The following is a 12,320-nucleotide window of genomic DNA, read 5'->3' on the forward strand; positions in this document are numbered from 1 at the left end:
GTGGCAACGGTCAGAAGTGGGGTCAGTACGGGTTATGAGGGTCAGGAGTGGGGTCAGTACTGGTGATAACGGTCAAGAGCCGAGTCAATACAGGTTATGACGATCAGGAGCGGGGTCAGTACAGGTAAAAAGGGAGTGGAGTCAGTACGGGTTATGGTCAGGAGCTGGATTAGTACGAGTTATGGTTAGGAGCAGGGTCAGTATGGGTGATGAGGGTCAGATGAGGGGTGAGTAGTGGTAAAAACGGTCAGGAACGGGGTTAGTATGGGTTATGACGGTAATGCGCGGTCAGTACAGTTATCGTGGTCAGGAGCGGAGTCAGTACAATTATGATGATCAGGAGCTGGGTCAGTACAGTATATGATGGTCAGGACTCTGGACCGGGGTCAGTATAGTTTTGATGGTCAGGAGCGGGTTCAGTACAGGATATGATGGTCAGCAGCGGGGCCGGTGCAGGTTAGTTAGGACAGATTATAATGCACATTCAGTATAGGTTATGATGGTTAGAAGCTTGTTCAGTACGGGTTATTTTGGTTAGGGGTGGGTTCAGTAGTGGCGATATTGGTCAGGAGAAGCTTTAGTATGGGTTATTTTGGTCCGGAGCGAGTTCAGTATGGGTTATGATGATGGTTCAGGAGCAGGTTTAGTACAATATATGATGGTCAGGAGCAGGGTCAGTACAGTTTGTGATGGCTAGGAGCGTGTTCAGTACTGGTTGCGAGAGGCAGGAGCGGGTTCAGTACAGGTTGTGAGAGGCAGGAGCAGGGTGAGTACTGGATCTGAATGTCAGGAGCAGGTTCAGTACAGTTTGCAACAGTCAAGAGCAGGTTTAGTACTGGTTCTGAATGTCAGGAGCAGGGTCAGTATAGGTTATGATGGGCAGGAGCAGGTTCAGTACAGGTTATGATAGACAGAAGCAGGTTTGGTACTGGTTCTGAATGTCAGGAGCAGGGTCAGTACAGCTTGTGACAGTCAAGAGCAGGTTCAGTATGTGTTATTGTGGTCAGAAGCAGGGTCAGTATCTGCTTTGGTTGTGACTGGAGGATAGTGTAAGGGGCAGTTATAGTCACCCATGGTTATCCTGGTAAATAAAGTCCGGCTGTATCTACCAGGATGGCAGTGTCAGGACCTACTCGTTTCCTTCCGGTGACACCATGCAGCGTCCATCACACCCTCAGTGTTGTTTGTCACACCCACATCTCAGATTTGCTGCAGATCTAGTTGTGACTGGAGGGCCCTGGAACCAGTGGAGTTCTTGTGATAATGTACAGTTCCTTACATCTCCACAGCCTGAAAACTTGATGAGCTACTTACCCCCCCATTGAGACCCCCACAGCCACCAGAGGAGCTGCAGGGAGGCAGCTGTGGACGTGGCTGACCACCCTGGAAAGGTCTTCTGTGTTGGAAGCACAGAAAGTGCGATGTGTCTATGGAGAGATGGAGGATGTCACGACCATTCATGGTCTCGATATGGGTCCTACAGGATGGCTACTTACCAGCAACTTCTCCCCTCCAAAGCCGCGATTATTAAACACAACACACCTGCGAGAGGGTGCAGAGATGCCATGTTACTTGACTTGGACTGTCCACCTCCCCGACCACCACATCATCCTGTGACTACTCACCTGTAGCCATCGCTGCGGGCCTGGCTCACCAGGTACAGTATATAGGACTGTTGACTGTTTCCAGTAAGGCCTGGCAGTAGGATAATAGTTGGGCGAGAGGCAGAATCTGGAAAGTGGGTACTCTCATCATTGTCTATCCAGTCCAAGGATATCTGACCGTCATCATCAGTGCCGATGACCTCACTGCATGGAAAAACCACAGGGTGACAGCATTGATGAGGACATAAGATGGAGGATACAATCATATGATACAAAATGGAGCATACAATCTCTCCTCCGTCCCCCAGAGCCTCCTCCCTCTCATCTCAGCCAAAGACTTTGCCACATTCTTCAAGCAGAAGATTGATAACATCAAGCTTTAGCCTAAAGTTCCCCCAGCCCCTCCTCACACCTACTCAATCCTCCTCCTCCTCCAAAACCAGCTTCTCCACCATTACGGAAGATCAACTCTCCTCTTTACTCTCCAAGTCACACCTCACCACCTGCGAACTTGACCCAATCCCATCCCACCTCATCCCAAACCTTACCACTATCCTCATTCCAACCCTAACCCACCTTTTCAACCTGTCACTAACAACTGACATCTTTCCCTCATGCTTCAAACATGCCTCGATCACACCCATCCTCAAAAAGTCCTCCCTTGACCCATCCTCCGTGTCTAGCTATCGCCCCATATCACTTCTCCCCTATGCCTCAAAACTACTGGAACAACACGTCCATTCTGAGCTGTCCTCCCACCTCTCCTCCTGCTCCCTCTTCGACCGCCTACAATCTGGCTTCGGGCCGCACCATTCTACTGAAACTGCCCTGAATAAAGTCACCAACGACCTACTAACCGCCAAATCCAAGCGACACTACTCTGTCCTCCTCCTCCTGGACCTGTCATCTGCCTTTGACACAGTGGACCATTCCCTCTTACTACAGACTCTCTCATCTCTTGGCATCACAGACTTGGCCCTATCCTGGATCTTCTCATACTTAACAGACCGGACATTCAGCGTCTCCCACTCACGCACCACCTCATCTCACCCCCTATCTGTCGGTGTCCCCCAAGGTTCAGTTCTAGGACCTCTCCTCTTCTCCATCTACACCTTAGGCCTGGGACAGCTCATAGAGTCTCATGGCCTCTCTATGCTGATGACACACAGATCTACCTCTCTGGACCCGATATCTCCTCCCTACTAACCAGAATCCCACAATTTTGTCTGCTATCTCATCCTTCTTCTCTAACAGATTGCTAAAACTTAACATGGACAAAACAGAATTCATCATCTTTCCGTCATCTCATTCGACCCACCCCAATTGACCTATCTATCAACGTCAATGGCTGCCCACTCTCCCCAGTCCCTCAAGCTCGCTGCCTTGGGGTAAACCCTGGACTCTGATCTCTCCTTCACACCACATATCCAAGCCCTTTCCACTTCCTGCCGACTCCAACTCAAAAATATCTCCTGGATCCGCACATTCCTCAGCCACGAATCTGCAAAAACACTAGTGCACCCTCATCATCTCCCGCCTCGACTACTGCAACCTCCTGCTCTGTGGACTCCAATCTACCACTCTCGCACCCCTCCAATCCATCCTAAACTCTGCTGCCCGACTAATCCACCTGTCCCCCCGCTATTCCCCCGCCTCTCCCCTCTGTCAATCCCTTCACTGGCTCCCCATTGCCCAGAGACTCCAGTTCACCCCTAACCATGGCATACAAAGCCATCCACAACCTGTCTCCTCCATATATCTCTGACCTAGTCTCCCGTTACATACCCGCACGCAACCTCCGATCCTCACAAGATCTCCTTCTCTACTCCCCTCTTATCTTCCCACAATCGCATACAAGATTTCTCCCGTGCTTCCCCCCTACTCTAGAACTCTGTACCCCAACACATCAGACTCTCGTCTACCGTGGAAACTTTCAAAAAGAACCTGAAGACCACCTCTTCCGGCAAACCTACAACCTGCAGCAACCACCACACCACCATACCGCTGCACGACCAGCTCTACCCTCACCTACTGTATCCTCACCCATCCCCTGTAGACTGTGAGCCCTCGCGGGCAGGGTCCTCGCTCCACCATACCGCTGCACGACCAGCTCTACCCTCACCTACTGTATCCTCACCCATCCCCTGTAGACTGAGCCCTCGCGGGCAGGGTCCTCGCTCCACCATACCGCTGCACGACCAGCTCTACCCTCACCTACTGTATCCTCACCCATCCCCTGTAGACTGTGAGCCCTCGCGGGCAGGGTCCTCGCTCCACCATACAGCTGCACGACCAGCTCTACCCCCACCTACTGTATCCTCACCCATCCCTTGTAGATTGTGAGCCCTCGCGGGCAGGGTCCTCGCTCCACCATACAGCTGCACGACCAGCTCTACCCCCACCTACTGTATCCTCACCCATCCCTTGTAGATTGTGAGCCCTCGCGGGCAGGGTCCTCGCTCCACCATACCGCTGTACGACCAGCTCTACCCTCACCTACTGTATCCTCACCCATCCCCTGTAGACTGTGAGCCCTCGCGGGCAGGGTCCTCGCTCCACCATACCGCTGCACGACCAGCTCTACCCTCACCTACTGTATCCTCACCCATCCCCTGTAGATTGTGAGCCCTCGCGGGCAGGGTCCTCGCTCCACCATACCGCTGCACGACCAGCTCTACCCTCACCTACTGTATCCTCACCCATCCCCTGTAGACTGAGCCCTCGCGGGCAGGGTCCTCGCTCCACCATACTGCTGCACGACCAGCTCTACCCTCACCTACTGTATCCTCACGCATCCCCGGTAGATTGTGAGCCCTCGCGGGCAGGGTCCTCGCTCCACCATACTGCTGCACGACCAGCTCTACCCTCACCTACTGTATCCTCACCCATCCCTTGTAGATTGTGAGCCCTCGCGGGCAGGGTCCTCGCTCCACCATACCGCTGTACGACCAGCTCTACCCTCACCAACTGTATCCTCACCCATCCCCTGCAGATTGTGAGTCCTCGCGGGCAGGGTCCTCGCTCCACCATACCGCTGCACGACCAGCTCTACCCTCACCTACTGTATCCTCACCCATCCCCTGTAGATTGTGAGCCCTCGCGGGCAGGGTCCTCGCTCCACCATACCGCTCCACCATACCGCTCCACGACCAGCTCTACCCTCACCTACTGTATCCTCACCCATCCCTTGTAGATTGTGAGCCCTCGCGGGCAGGGTCCTCGCTCCACCATACCGCTGTACGACCAGCTCTACCCTCACCTACTGTATCCTCACCCATCCCCTGCAGATTGTGAGTCCTCGGGGGCAGGGTCATCGCTCCACCATACCGCTGCACGACCAGCTCTACCCTCACCTACTGTATCCTCACCCATCCCCTGTAGACTGTGAGCCCTCGCGGGCAGGGTCCCCGCTCCACCATACCGCTGCACGACCAGCTCTACCCTCACCTACTGTATCCTCACCCATCCCCTGTAGACTGAGCCCTCGCGGGCAGGGTCCTCGCTCCACCATACCGCTGCACGACCAGCTCTACCCTCACCTACTGTATCCTCACCCATCCCCTGTAGACTGTGAGCCCTCGCGGGCAGGGTCCTCGCTCCACCATACAGCTGCACGACCAGCTCTACCCCCACCTACTGTATCCTCACCCATCCCTTGTAGATTGTGAGCCCTCGCGGGCAGGGTCCTCGCTCCACCATACAGCTGCACGACCAGCTCTACCCCCACCTACTGTATCCTCACCCATCCCTTGTAGATTGTGAGCCCTCGCGGGCAGGGTCCTCGCTCCACCATACCGCTGTACGACCAGCTCTACCCTCACCTACTGTATCCTCACCCATCCCCTGTAGACTGTGAGCCCTCGCGGGCAGGGTCCTCGCTCCACCATACCGCTGCACGACCAGCTCTACCCTCACCTACTGTATCCTCACCCATCCCCTGTAGACTGTGAGCCCTCGCTCTACCATACCGCTGCACGACCAGCTCTACCCTCACCTACTGTATCCTCACCCATCCCTTGTAGATTGTGAGCCCTCGCGGGCAGGGTCCTCGCTCCACCATACCGCTGTACGACCAGCTCTACCCTCACCAACTGTATCCTCACCCATCCCCTGCAGATTGTGAGTCCTCGCGGGCAGGGTCCTCGCTCCACCATACCGCTGCACGACCAGCTCTACCCTCACCTACTGTATCCTCACCCATCCCCTGTAGATTGTGAGCCCTCGCGGGCAGGGTCCTCGCTCCACCATACCGCTCCACGACCAGCTCTACCCTCACCTACTGTATCCTCACCCATCCCTTGTAGATTGTGAGCCCTCGCGGGCAGGGTCCTCGCTCCACCATACCGCTGTACGACCAGCTCTACCCTCACCTACTGTATCCTCACCCATCCCCTGCAGATTGTGAGTCCTCGGGGGCAGGGTCCTCGCTCCACCATACCGCTGCACGACCAGCTCTACCCTCACCTACTGTATCCTCACCCATCCCCTGTAGACTGTGAGTCCTCACGGGCAGGGTCCTCGCTCCTCCTGGACCAGTCGTTGACTTGTATTGTTCAAATTTATTGTAATTGTTTGTGCTATGTATATCCCTATCACATGTAAAGTGCTATAATAATAATAATAATATGAAATCTTCATGTACATGAACAATGAATACTGGAGGGGTCACATACTTCCTGTATGAGATATGAGGTTTGGAGGTCAACATGACCCGGACAATGGTTTGTAGTCTCCCTCCATGACACCAGAAAGTCGGGCAGAAGTTTTCCATCACTACCGGGCAGTGCGACTCCAGGAACTGACGCAAGGGCCCCGAGGACACGAGACGAGGTCTCTACATGGAGAGGATAAATAAATCTACCGATGCAGCAGCCAAGGTACAGAGAAGAAGAAGAGAAGTAACAAACATCATGGACCATACATGGAAAGCTTTATACATGGTATCGCCAGATGGCACACAGGAGTCTAAAGAAGACCGAGAGATCTGGGGATGTTGAAAGGGGTCTAGAGAGAGATGTCTGGGCGAGGGGAGTGAGGGGTCTAAAGGAGGAAAAGTCTGGAGCGGGAGAACAGAGGAATCTGAAGGATGAGGAGGACAGAAGAGTCCGGAGGGTGGGACAAAAGTGCTGAGAGGAATGTGACAGACGAGTCTGGAGGAGAACTGAGGAGTCAGGAGGAAGGACAGAAGTATAAAGAAGACCGAGAAATCTGGGGATGGTCAAAGCGGTCTGTGGCGGAGGCCATGTGAGGACGGGGGGGGGGGTTCTGCTGGAGTTTTGTGGGTGACTTTGGCTGTTGGAGGTTTTGTGGATCTTCAACTCTAAGCACTGAGCGAAAGGTGATGATAGAAAGGGAGAAAGAGAAGAGGTCGGGAGGGGGAGGAGGTCGGGAGGGGGAGGAGGTCGGGAGGGGGAGGAGGTCGGGAGGGGGAGGAGGTCGGGAGGGGGAGGAGGTCGGGAGGGGGAGGAGGTCGGGAGGGGGAGGAGGTCGGGAGGGGGAGGAGGTCGGGAGGGGGAGGAGGTCCGGAGGGGGAGGAGGTCCGGAGGGGGAGGAGGTCCGGAGGGGGAGGAGGTCCGGAGGGGGAGGAGGTCGGGAGGGGGAGGAGGTCGGGAGGGGGAGGAGGTCGGAGACTTTGTCCTCAGTGACAGCCGGAAGATGGAATCATCCACAGCCGAGAAAAGGTGACACTGACCCGACATATCTGTGTCCAGTAATAGAGCAGCCAGCTCCCCCCAACAGCCAGGAACAGGGGGGTCCAGCCAAAAGGTGGAAACTGAGCGCGAGACTCCGCATGCATGTCGCTGCTGCCGCACCTGCGAGGACAGAAAGAGAAGGCACTGCTGAGAGAAACAACGTAACAAGGGTCAGAATCACGTCACACAGAGGAAACAACGTAACAAGGGTCAGAATCACGTCACACAGAGGAAACAACGTAACAAGAGTCAGAATCACGTCACACAGAGGAAACAACGTAACAAGAGTCAGAATCACGTCACACAGAGGAAACAACGTAACAAGGGTCAGAATCACGTCACACAGAGGAAACAACGTAACAAGGGTCAGAATCACGTCACACAGAGGAAACAACGTAACAAGGGTCAGAATCACGTCACACAGAGGAAACAACGTAACAAGAGTCAGAATCACGTCACACAGAGTAAACAACGTAACAAGGGCCAGAATCACGTCACACAGAGGAAACAACGTAACAAGAGTCAGAATCACGTCACACAGAGGAAACAACGTAACAAGGGTCAGAATCACGTCACACAGAGGAAACAACGTAACAAGAGTCAGAATCACGTCACACAGAGGAAACAACGTAACAAGGGTCAGAATCACGTCACACAGAGGAAACAACGTAACAAGGGCGAGAATCACGTCACACAGAGGAAACAACGTAACAAGAGTCAGAATCACGTCACACAGAGGAAACAACGTAACAAGAGTCAGAATCACGTCACACAGAGGAAACAACGTAACAAGGGCGAGAATCACGTCACACAGAGGAAACAACGTAACAAGGGCGAGAATCACGTCACACAGAGGAAACAACGTAACAAGGGCGAGAATCACGTCACACAGAGGAAACAACGTAACAAGGGCGAGAATCACGTCACACAGAGGAAACAACGTAACAAGGGTCAGAATCACGTCACACAGAGGAAACAACGTAACAAGGGTCAGAATCACGTCACACAGAGGAAACAACGTAACAAGGGTCAGAATCACGTCACACAGAGGAAACAACGTAACAAGTGCGAGAATCACGTCACACAGAGTAAACAACGTAACAAGGGCGAGAATCACGTCACACAGAGGAAACAACGTAACAAGGGTCAGAATCACGTCACACAGAGGAAACAACGTAACAAGGGCGAGAATCACGTCACACAGAGGAAACAACGTAACAAGGGCGAGAATCACGTCACACAGAGGAAACAACGTAACAAGGGCCAGAATCACGTCACACAGAGGAAACAACGTAACAAGGGCCAGAATCACGTCACACAGAGGAAACAACGTAACAAGGGCGAGAATCACGTCACACAGAGGAAACAACGTAACAAGGGCGAGAATCACGTCACACAGAGGAAACAACGTAACAAGGGCGAGAATCACGTCACACAGAGGAAACAACGTAACAAGGGTCAGAATCACGTCACACAGAGGAAACAACGTAACAAGGGTCAGAATCACGTCACACAGAGGAAACAACGTAACAAGGGTCAGAATCACGTCACACAGAGGAAACAACGTAACAAGAGTCAGAATCACGTCACACAGAGGAAACAACGTAACAAGGGCGAGAATCACGTCACACAGAGGAAACAACGTAACAAGGGTCAGAATCACGTCACACAGAGGAAACAACGTAACAAGAGTCAGAATCACGTCACACAGAGGAAACAACGTAACAAGGGTCAGAATCACGTCACACAGAGGAAACAACGTAACAAGAGTCAGAATCACGTCACACAGAGGAAACAACGTAACAAGGGTCAGAATCACGTCACACAGAGGAAACAACGTAACAAGGGTCAGAATCACGTCACACAGAGGAAACAACGTAACAAGAGTCAGAATCACGTCACACAGAGGAAACAACGTAACAAGGGTCAGAATCACGTCACACAGAGGAAACAACGTAACAAGAGTCAGAATCACGTCACACAGAGGAAACAACGTAACAAGGGCCAGAATCACGTCACACAGAGGAAACAACGTAACAAGAGTCAGAATCACGTCACACAGAGGAAACAACGTAACAAGGGTCACAATCACGTCACACAGAGGAAACAACGTAACAAGGGTCAGAATCACGTCACACAGAGGAAACAACGTAACAAGAGTCAGAATCACGTCACACAGAGGAAACAACGTAACAAGAGTCAGAATCACGTCACACAGAGGAAACAACGTAACAAGGGTCAGAATCACGTCACACAGAGGAAACAACGTAACAAGGGCCAGAATCACGTCACACAGAGGAAACAACGTAACAAGGGTCAGAATCACGTCACACAGAGGAAACAACGTAACAAGGGCCAGAATCACGTCACACAGAGGAAACAACGTAACAAGAGTCAGAATCACGTCACACAGAGGAAACAACGTAACAAGGGCGAGAATCACGTCACACAGAGGAAACAACGTAACAAGAGTCAGAATCACGTCACACAGAGGAAACAACGTAACAAGGGCGAGAATCACGTCACACAGAGGAAACAACGTAACAAGGGTCAGAATCACGTCACACAGAGGAAACAACGTAACAAGGGCCAGAATCACGTCACACAGAGGAAACAACGTAACAAGGGCGAGAATCACGTCACACAGAGGAAACAACGTAACAAGGGCGAGAATCACGTCACACAGAGTAAACAACGTAACAAGGGCGAGAATCACGTCACACAGAGGAAACAACGTAACAAGGGCGAGAATCACGTCACACAGATGAAACAACGTAACAAGGGCGAGAATCACATCACACAGAGGAAACAACGTAACAAGGGCGAGAATCACGTCACACAGATGAAACAACGTAACAAGTGCGAGAATCACGTCACACAGAGGAAACAACGTAACAAGAGTCAGAATCACGTCACACAGAGGAAACAACGTAACAAGGGTCACAATCACGTCACACAGAGGAAACAACGTAACAAGGGCGAGAATCACGTCACACAGAGGAAACAACGTAACAAGGGTCAGAATCACGTCACACAGAGGAAACAACGTAACAAGGGCGAGAATCACGTCACACAGAGGAAACAACGTAACAAGGGCGAGAATCACGTCACACAGAGGAAACAACGTAACAAGGGCGAGAATCACGTCACACAGAGGAAACAACGTAACAAGGGCCAGAATCACGTCACACAGAGGAAACAACGTAACAAGGGCGAGAATCACGTCACACAGAGGAAACAACGTAACAAGGGCGAGAATCACGTCACACAGAGTAAACAACGTAACAAGGGCGAGAATCACGTCACACAGAGGAAACAACGTAACAAGGGCGAGAATCACGTCACACAGATGAAACAACGTCCTGTAGCGGTGGTCGCAGCGCTCCCGCCTGCAGCTGCTGGGGGGACACCGCCCTGTACCCCGGGTTAAGGCTCCACGTCCTGGACCGCGTGCGGCTTTCACCAGTGGCCTCAGCCTGTGACAGCGCAGACTCCGGAGCAGCCACCGTCACTTCCTGCAGTGCCAGGCCCCACCCACACTGACGTCTCTGCCGCCATCTTTGTAATGGGAAGTCTTGTTAACCCCTCAGTGTCCAGAAAGGAGGAGATCATGGCTGAAGGAACAAAGAAGCTTTCATGTGTTCACTGTAGATCACCCAATCATGTAATAATATAATACTACAATCATATAACATCACAAAGCATGATACTACCACCATCAGAATATTACCAGCAGTGACGCTGTGATTACACCACTAATTACTGATATCATACCACGTGCTCCGCGCTCGCCTGTGTGATGCAGCGGTGTCCTGGCGCTCGCCTGTGTGATGCAGCGGTGTCCTCTCTGCGCTCGCCTGTGTGGTGCAGCAGTGTCCGCTCTGCGCTCGCCTGTGTGGTGCAGCAGTGTCCGCTCGGCGCTCGCCTGTGTGGTGCAGCAGTGTCCGCCCGGCGCTCGCCTGTGTGATGCAGCGGTGTCCTCTCTGCGCTCGCCTGTGTGGTGCAGCGGTGTTCGCCCGGCGCTCGCCTGTGTGGTGCAGCAGTGTCCGCCCGGCGCTCGCCTGTGTGATGCAGCGGTGTCCGCTCCGCGCTCGCCTGTGTGATGCAGCGGTGTCCGCTCCGCGCTCGCCTATGTGATGCAGCGGTGTCCGCCCGGCGCTCGCCTGTGTGATGCAGCGGTGTCCGCTCCGCGCTCGCCTGTGTGATGCAGCGGTGTCCGCCCGGCGCTCGCCTGTGTGATCCAGCGGTGTCCGCTCCGCGCTCGCCTGTGTGATGCAGCGGTGTCCGCTCGGCGCTCGCCTGTGTGATCCAGCGGTGTCCGCTCCGCGCTCGCCTGTGTGATGCAGCGGTGTCCGCTCGGCGCTCGCCTGTGTGGTGCAGCAGTGTCCGCCCGGCGCTCGCCTATGTGATGCAGCGGTGTCCGCTCCGCGCTCGCCTATGTGATGCAGCGGTGTCCGCCCGGCGGTCGCCTGTGTGATGCAGCGGTGTCCGCTCGGCGCTCGCCTGTGTGATGCAGCGGTGTCCGCCCGGCGCTCGCCTGTGTGATGCAGCGGTGTCCTCTCGGCACTCGCCTGTGTGATGCAGCGGTGTCCGCCCGGCGCTCGCCTGTGTGATGCAGCGGTGTCCGCTCCGCGCTCGCCTGTGTGATGCAGCGGTGTCCGCCCGGCGCTCGCCTGTGTGATCCAGCGGTGTCCGCTCCGCGCTCGCCTGTGTGATGCAGCGGTGTCCGCTCGGCGCTCGCCTGTGTGGTGCAGCGGTGTCCGCTCGGCGCTCGCCTGTGTGGTGCAGCGATGTCCGCTCTGCGCTCGCCTGTGTGGTGCAGCGGTGTCCGCCCGGCGCTCGCCTGTGTGGTGCAGCGATGTCCGCCCGGCGCTGGCCTGTGTGATGCAGCGGTGTCCGCCGGGCGCTCGCCTGTGTGATGCAGCGGTGTCCGCTCCGCGCTCGCCTGTGTGATGCAGCGGTGTCCGCCCGGCGGTCGCCTGTGTGGTGCAGCGGTGTCCGCCCGGCGCTCACCTGTGTGGTG

The 12,320-nt window shown here is 54.3% G+C and overlaps 1 protein-coding gene across 3 annotated transcripts in view; it reads right to left on the reverse strand.

Moving 5' to 3' along the window:
- The window catches only part of LOC141258683 (phospholipase ABHD3-like), a 28,162-nt gene extending 17,322 nt beyond the window's left edge, over positions 1-10,840 (reverse strand). The window contains exons 1-6 of one of the 3 annotated variants that reach the window (XM_073673678.1): positions 10,718-10,840; positions 7,297-7,417; positions 6,278-6,438; positions 1,626-1,808; positions 1,497-1,542; positions 1,315-1,427 (exon numbers count right to left, since the gene is read on the reverse strand). In XM_073673678.1, the coding sequence (XP_073529779.1) occupies positions 1,315-1,427; positions 1,497-1,542; positions 1,626-1,808; positions 6,278-6,438; positions 7,297-7,401 (608 nt within the window). In that variant the 5' untranslated portion in view covers positions 7,402-7,417; positions 10,718-10,840. Of the gene's footprint in view, positions 1-1,314; positions 1,428-1,496; positions 1,543-1,625; positions 1,809-6,277; positions 6,439-7,296; positions 7,418-10,637 lie in introns of all 3 variants that reach the window. The other 2 variants (XM_073673682.1, XM_073673681.1) reach the window with 2 other exon arrangements.
- Positions 10,841-12,320: the final 1,480 nt, after the last annotated feature.

Source organism: Phyllobates terribilis, unplaced genomic scaffold, assembly GCF_046119375.1.
Source record: "Phyllobates terribilis strain yellow unplaced genomic scaffold, ASM4611937v1 Scaffold_3__8_contigs__length_932513732, whole genome shotgun sequence".
Classification (NCBI taxonomy): domain Eukaryota; kingdom Metazoa; phylum Chordata; class Amphibia; order Anura; family Dendrobatidae; genus Phyllobates; species Phyllobates terribilis.